Raw genomic sequence first — 6,769 nt, forward strand, 5'->3', positions numbered from 1 at the left:
TACATTTTTTCTTAAAGGAGGAAGAGTTTAATAGGTTCTTCCACACCACCCAAGAAACTCTAGTGTAGTGTTCCCCTCCACATGCATCATATTGCAAGGGGGCACGCTGACTTGTGCTGCCTGTGAATTAAAGCATTATATTCTTTATCACCAGCAGACCAAGGTACCCCAATGTCTCGTTGAATAGAAAGGCCCTAACTTCTGCAGCCCTCAGTATCACATCCCGGGCCAAGGAAAGTAAAGGTAACTGAGATGGGCTCATTTAAACTCATGGTTTTGAGAGTAAATGGAACTAGAGTGGATGCAGTTACTAGTTCTTCTACCAAAGGGAGTTCCAAACTGCCTTTCAGAGTTCAGGGAACGTCTAACCTGCCAATAAAAGATTGGTTAGTTAACTCGGGTTCAAATAACAGGAAGGACACGGAAGCTTAGGTTCAATCCCAGCTTCTCCTGAAGGCTCTCTCTCAAGTGGAGTTCAACAGAGCTGCTGTATATGCACTGCTATTTTTCACACGTTAGATATTGCAAGTTCAGAACACTTTTTTTGCACAGTGTAGACCCCTTGAGTCATTGTTCATAGTCTAAAAATGCCAGGGTAAGGGTTTACATTTCAATTTACACAGCAAGTCATGAACAGAGGCCTTAGGTAATTAAAGACAAAATATGAAGCTGGCCACACCAGCAATGTCAATGGTAAATTCGAAAAAACTGTTCTTTAGCTCAGAGATGAATGTCAGAGCCATATGCACAGTGGGTTGATTTGGCACTATCATTGTGGCAGATGTGCCAACTTCGCTAATATTTCTCAAGTGATTAACACTGATAGAACTCCCTCAGCCTCCTAATTCGTTAGTGTTAAGGCCTCAGCTACTGATACAGCTAGATCCTTGCAGCACTTTATAAGCAGTGTTGATCTTTATAACTCCAATCTGGCAGAGATGCTTATCAGCATCCACAGGAGCATCATGAGACTAATGTATCTACCTAAGGTTTTTCTATAGCGTTCATCACCATAGTCAAAAAAGATTAATAGTAGTTATTGTTCATAAACCACTGGAAGTACTAAATTGGAGTCAGGACATCTAGCTTTCAGATCTGCCTCTACCATGCCGTTGCTCTGTGCCTCAGTTTCCCCACCTGTAAAACACAGCAAAGCTTATTCCCTTTGACGAAGTGCTCTGCAATGTACAGATGAGTGACAATTTTCATGCTTGGCACTTAAGCGAGAATTCCTGTTTTTCTGCTCAAATGCTTCATAGTCTTTCCATTTTTGTCATTTTAAATGCAGTTGAACGTTCACCTCCAGGACCTTGCAAGGGACTTCCAGAAGAAAGCTTCTTTAGGCTTGTAAATGAAACAGGAGGCAGCAACAATCTTCGAACACATTGGTTTTGGCTGCCATCCATCTTTAAGCCTGCACACAAAATCGGATTAAAAAATCCAGGCCTGACAGAGAGGGGTTGCCAGCAGTTATGTATTCTGTTTGAATGAGTCATTGCACCGTCTCTCACAAAGCAGTGATGCTTATTAGCAAAATGATGAGTGCCCACGTTAACCGTTTGTCTGTCATTGTGTTTCTCTGCAGCTTGAAAGCTATCCTGGTGGGGACGCCTCCAAACAACACAGTAGATCTCTCTGGCATCCCTCTGACACTGAAGGATTTGGACCGCATCATCTCATACCTCCAGCACAGCTCAGAGCACATTGACAATGTGGAGCTGTGCTTCACGGAGCTGACTGACGAGATGTTCCTTCAACTTCTGCCCATCCTCAGTGCCCTGCCTCACCTCACCACTCTCTCCCTGAATGGCAACAGACTCACCAAAGCAATTCTTCGGGACCTGACAGAAACACTGAAGGACCCCAAGAAGTTCTCCAGCGTGACGTGGATTGATCTGGGCAACAACGTGGATATCTTTTCTTTGCCGCAGCCCTTTTTGGTCAGCCTCAAGAAACGATGTCCCAAGCAAGGCAACTTGCCAACCATTCTGGAGTTCGGGGAGGGCCAGATGAGTGACTTGGAAAGCCAAGAGGGCCTGGCGGAGAGTCAAGAGGATCTGTGCTCAGCCGACGAAGATGAAAACCAACCTGACAAGATCAACAATGCAGGCACCAGACGGCAGATGACAGAGAGAACAATTGAGGTTGGGACGCTGACAAATAAATGTGACTCTGAGCAGGAACCTGCTTGTGAGGCAGCTCAGACATGATGTTCAGCTGTGTGTCAGGTGGCTGGATACTTTGAAAAGAGACGCTTTAAAACTGACACCTCACCTATGAAGGTTCTTATTAAGTGTTGATTTACATGTTCAGATGTCTACACAATCAATGCTTTGAGACTTTAGACTGTTGCCTCAGTTTCCGCTCATCATATGAATGTCAACCCATTTTGTTTCATAGAGAACATAAAAATGTGATCAAGTTGTATACTTACCTTTTATAAAGCTGGCCCCGTATTTTTAAACATTAGCAATGAGCTGTGCTTTCTCTCTCTCTCTCTCAAAAAAAAAAAAAAAAAATCTATATCGCCAAGGTATTGCAATGCCAGTTCCTTAAATAGCACAAAAGGAGAAGAAAACAGCAAACAGAATTTGCAGGAGAGGTCTCTGTTTTGAGACAAGATCATTCTTACTGAATCTAGCAAAATCTTGGTTTTAAAGTTTTCTCTCTTGTAAACTATGGGTAAATGGCTGCCACCCTAAGGAAGACTCTTGCAGAGACCAAATTAAACCTATCCCCACTCTGAATTCAAACCACACTGAAGAGTAGCATCCTTGGTCGATGACAAAACAACCGGGGAATATTTTCCTGCACCAGCCAGTAAGGATGAAATTCACCTCCTGTGCAGAGGGGTCAGCACAAGGAGAACGTGCTCCGTAGGACCTGTTTTAATTGGCGTATAGTTGTTGGGCTGGGCATATGTACAGGGCTGAATTTCCACTGCAAATTCTTGCTCCTTACCACCACCCTTTGGATTCTAGAAAGGCTGTGTCACTCTCCGGCCTCACAGGAGTTGGAGCAGCAAGATGTCCAGTCCTGAGAGCACATTTGGTGCTAGAGTTTGGCTATCACTCCCCCTACTGTAAATAACTCCATTGCTTTCAGTGAAGTTACTTGGAGTTTACCTCCCTGTAACTGAGAGCAGAAGTTGGGACCATCTGCAAAGTTTGAATTTGAGGGTTTGGTTCAGGCCCATCTCTCATACATGTAAAAGGGACAGAGCTGTTACTAACAAATATTTATTACAATATGGAATGTTTATAGAACAAAAATGAACAAACATTTTCCTGGGGAAATTTTTTAATACACTGCCATTCCAGGGTGGACAGGCACAAGCCAACTGAAGACCCATAAGGCCTGTGCCGGTCTTCTAAGTTACTTGACTGTTCCTACTCCCAACGACCAGAAGTGCTTTGTTTCTGATATTTTTAGAAGAGAAACGGTTTTGAATTTCTGACAGCAAATGGAGATGGGACCTGCACTGCTGGCTTTGCACCTGGATCCTGTCTTCCCCAAAGTTCAAGGGGGGGTTGGAGCTGGAATTTGCAGGGAGACCCATCTTTCTAGAGCATTTCAGTACATTTAAAGGACCAAACCTGATTTCCCGGCATGAAATGTAGCTATTTGGCTTTCTGTTTGTGTCCTGTTCTTTGAATAGCTTTACAGCATCATCTCCTTGGCTCAGGTGTGAGTGACAACTCTTTTGGCTTCATCTACAGGTACAGATACATTGAGAGAATTTTCTAACTTCCCTTTGGCACTAGCCCCATAACATTGCTACGCTCCCAATCCGCTTCCCTTCCACATGCAAGAAAATACCTTATAAGAGATTCTGCTACTTGTTTAAATACAGCTGGCAAAATTCATTCTGATTTGCATGTATCTAACATTGTTTTTCTAACTGCTCATTCTTTTCACAAGGCATAAAAACTTTGCAGTGAATAAACTTTTTCTGTTTGCAGTAAAGGATCTATCCATAATCAAAATAAAATGACAGTGTTTAATAGAGACCTTGTCTTGAGTTTCCATTTATTAGAGGCTTCACCCTACTGGGACCACAGTTCACAGCAGCAAAGCCCAGAATATCTGCCTCACTGGAAAATCTTTCCCCTTTCAAGATACATGGGTAGGTGCTTTATGAATGCATATCACAGATACTACAGTATTTCTCCACTAAACAAATGGTAGGCACATACCTCACTTAACAATAATACTTCTGGGTTGATTCTGCTCTCTCACATGGGGTTTATACTGTTGTAAATCTATTGACACCTGCGTAAGAACACAACTGGACTCTTTGCACTGCCTGCCCATTGGCAAAGCGCCACATCTCGTTTGAGCCCGAAATGAGAATACGTCTCTGAGATACAGAGAAGCACATTCATAGTCACGGGAGTTGCACTTATGTCACTGCTGCATTTGGCCCAGAGTTGTGCTTACTTCGCAAGACCACCAGGCTGCTGCTGCTGCCAACAGGGGAAGGTTCATCAAGCATTAGCAAATACTGACCCAACCCACTGGCCCCAACACTGGCGAGAACCTTCCTTGTGACAGTGGCAGGTTGCGGGCGTTAAATGTCTACAACATTCCAGGCCCTGTACGAGTGAGGGAAGGGTTTCTGTCAATCCCCTGAAGACAGGGCTTCCCCAGGCAGCAAGATTTTTAGTCCTAACGTTAAAGGCAGAGAAAGCAGTGCCAGTAGGAGGCATGCAAGACTCCCCTAGCATGATTTCAGAAGTCCTCATGGCCCCGAGCCCCTTGTGAGGCTACCAGTGCAGTTTTTCGCTGTGGTTTGTGCAGTCACTTGCCTGTTTTGATTCTACAGCCTAGACACTTTCATTCTAAAAGGATAAATAATATGCGTATGCAGCCTTTATGCAACTGAACAACAGAGTATAAACTGGTGCAAAACCAGCCCAGAACTTGGAGGCAGCCCAGGAAATGTGAACTGCCCATTCACCCTACTGCGTTAACTCTGAACCATAACGCTAACAGCGTAGGAGCCATGTTTTCAGGACATTTACATGAGCAATATACCGTAGGTACACGTGCACGTGGAGCTGGGATTCCCAGCTCAAGGAGACACACTTGTGCTGGCTAAACACACTGAGACTAGAGTACAGCTGTGGCAGTGCAAGCAGGGGGACAGGCCAGCCAGCCTGCCTGTGTCTTTATGGTCTCGGACAGGTACAACCTCAGGGACCACTAGCTCGAGCAGGTTTCCTCAAGCTGGGCTGCACCACCCCCAGCCCCACCCATTACTACAATGCTGTGCCAACGAGATCGTTGTGCACACACAAACAGCATTGCTCCTTGACGTACCGTGCATACCAGAGCACTCTTACTTACGAGAACGCTGGTTTCCACATAAGGGCCATAGTACCTCCTTGATCTTTGTGCACATCACCCCTTGTTACTGGCAGAGGATTTGATGGGGAGCGAGGCTACTGTATAGCCCTATGTTCACAGGCTTGATCACAACTGAACTGGCATTTGGCTCCCTCCCAGCCAAGGTTCAGCAAGCTCAGCTGACGACAGAAACTCTCCGGGGTAGTGATACTTGGCTCTAGCACTCTGCCGACACACAGCACTATGTGGACAATAAATGCATACTAGGTGCCAACAAACAAAAGAGCTGTATTTGCAGCCACGGTAGTATGTCTATTTGCACCTCACTTACACTAAGGTATAGCCAGAGGTGCACCACCGTAACACCAGGATTTGGCACGGGTTTCAGGGGCCCTTTCGTCTGAGCTCGCCCATTTCACTCTAACGGCATAGAGGGCAGCGTTCCAACTGACTTACACCCCGGAGAGATCAGGGCCAGCACAATTGGGTGTGGTTTTCTTTTAAAACCCAAAACAGAATCCTAGCCTTTTGCAGTCAACAAGTCCTGTTTACATTGGCTGGGCTGTACTTGCCGCTATTGAAATGGAGCTGGTGTATCAGGACTCAGCAGGTCTGCTTGTAAAGCGTTGCAACACAGAGCTTTGAGCAAACACACACTAATTATAACAATCCTAGGAACAAACACCTACAGAGTAAGCCTGCCACCCAGGTAAACTTTCTTACTTTCCATATCACAGTGAACAGGCGCTGGGTTATCTGTCCACGCAGCCTTTTACAGTTCAGATTGCTTGCATGGTATTACACTTCTGCTTTCAAGGGGACAATAGCATCTTTGTACAGCATATAATGAAGCTTCCAGGACGTATCACATATATCGCTGAGTCAGTCCTCCTTTCTCTAGGACAGAACCCAAACATATTTGCAAGGGAAAACACAGCAGAAGAAAATCTGTGCAAGGAAATACAGTGAGGCAGGCAGGACCGGCTCCAGGCACCAGCACAGCAAGCAGGTGCTTGGGGTGGCCAATGGAAAGGGGAGGCACATCCGGGTCTTCGGCGGCGGGTCCATCGATCTCTCTGAGGGAAGGGCCTGATGCCGAATTGCTGTTGAAGATTAGAATGAAGTGGCGGCAGTAGAGCTGCCGGTGAAGTGCCACCGATAGGGCGGCAAAAATGCTGGAGTTGGCCCTGGAGGCAGGGCTTGTTTCTAAGCTGTAAGGCTGGGGGTTAGAAGAGACGGGTACTACCTTGAGCAAGTCACTGCTCCGTGCCTCAGTTTCACCCTCTGTGAAATGAGGGTGCAACCAGCTCTTTCACAATGGTAGGCTACGGCTCAGGGTAAAATTTTCAGAAGTGCCTAACTTAGGGCCTGTCCACACTACCAAGGCTGCACCAATATAGCTGTAGCTGCGGCGCCCCCT

At 45.8% G+C, this 6,769-nt stretch overlaps 1 protein-coding gene and 1 long non-coding RNA gene across 3 annotated transcripts in view; one reads left to right on the top strand and one right to left on the bottom strand.

Moving 5' to 3' along the window:
• LRRC75A (leucine rich repeat containing 75A) overlaps positions 1-2,495 on the top strand; it is a 177,366-nt gene extending 174,871 nt beyond the window's left edge. For both annotated transcript variants that reach the window (XM_050929352.1, XM_050929353.1), the window contains exon 4: positions 1,586-2,495. In XM_050929352.1, the coding sequence (XP_050785309.1) occupies positions 1,586-2,210 (625 nt within the window). In that variant the 3' untranslated portion in view covers positions 2,211-2,495. The remainder of the gene's footprint in view (positions 1-1,585) is intronic.
• Positions 1-6,769, bottom strand: part of LOC127037527 (uncharacterized) — a 267,537-nt gene that overhangs the window by 217,915 nt on the left and 42,853 nt on the right. The gene's annotated exons all lie outside the window — the stretch shown is intronic.

The sequence above is a fragment of the Gopherus flavomarginatus genome, chromosome 19, assembly GCF_025201925.1.
Source record: "Gopherus flavomarginatus isolate rGopFla2 chromosome 19, rGopFla2.mat.asm, whole genome shotgun sequence".
NCBI lineage: Eukaryota > Metazoa > Chordata > Testudines > Testudinidae > Gopherus > Gopherus flavomarginatus.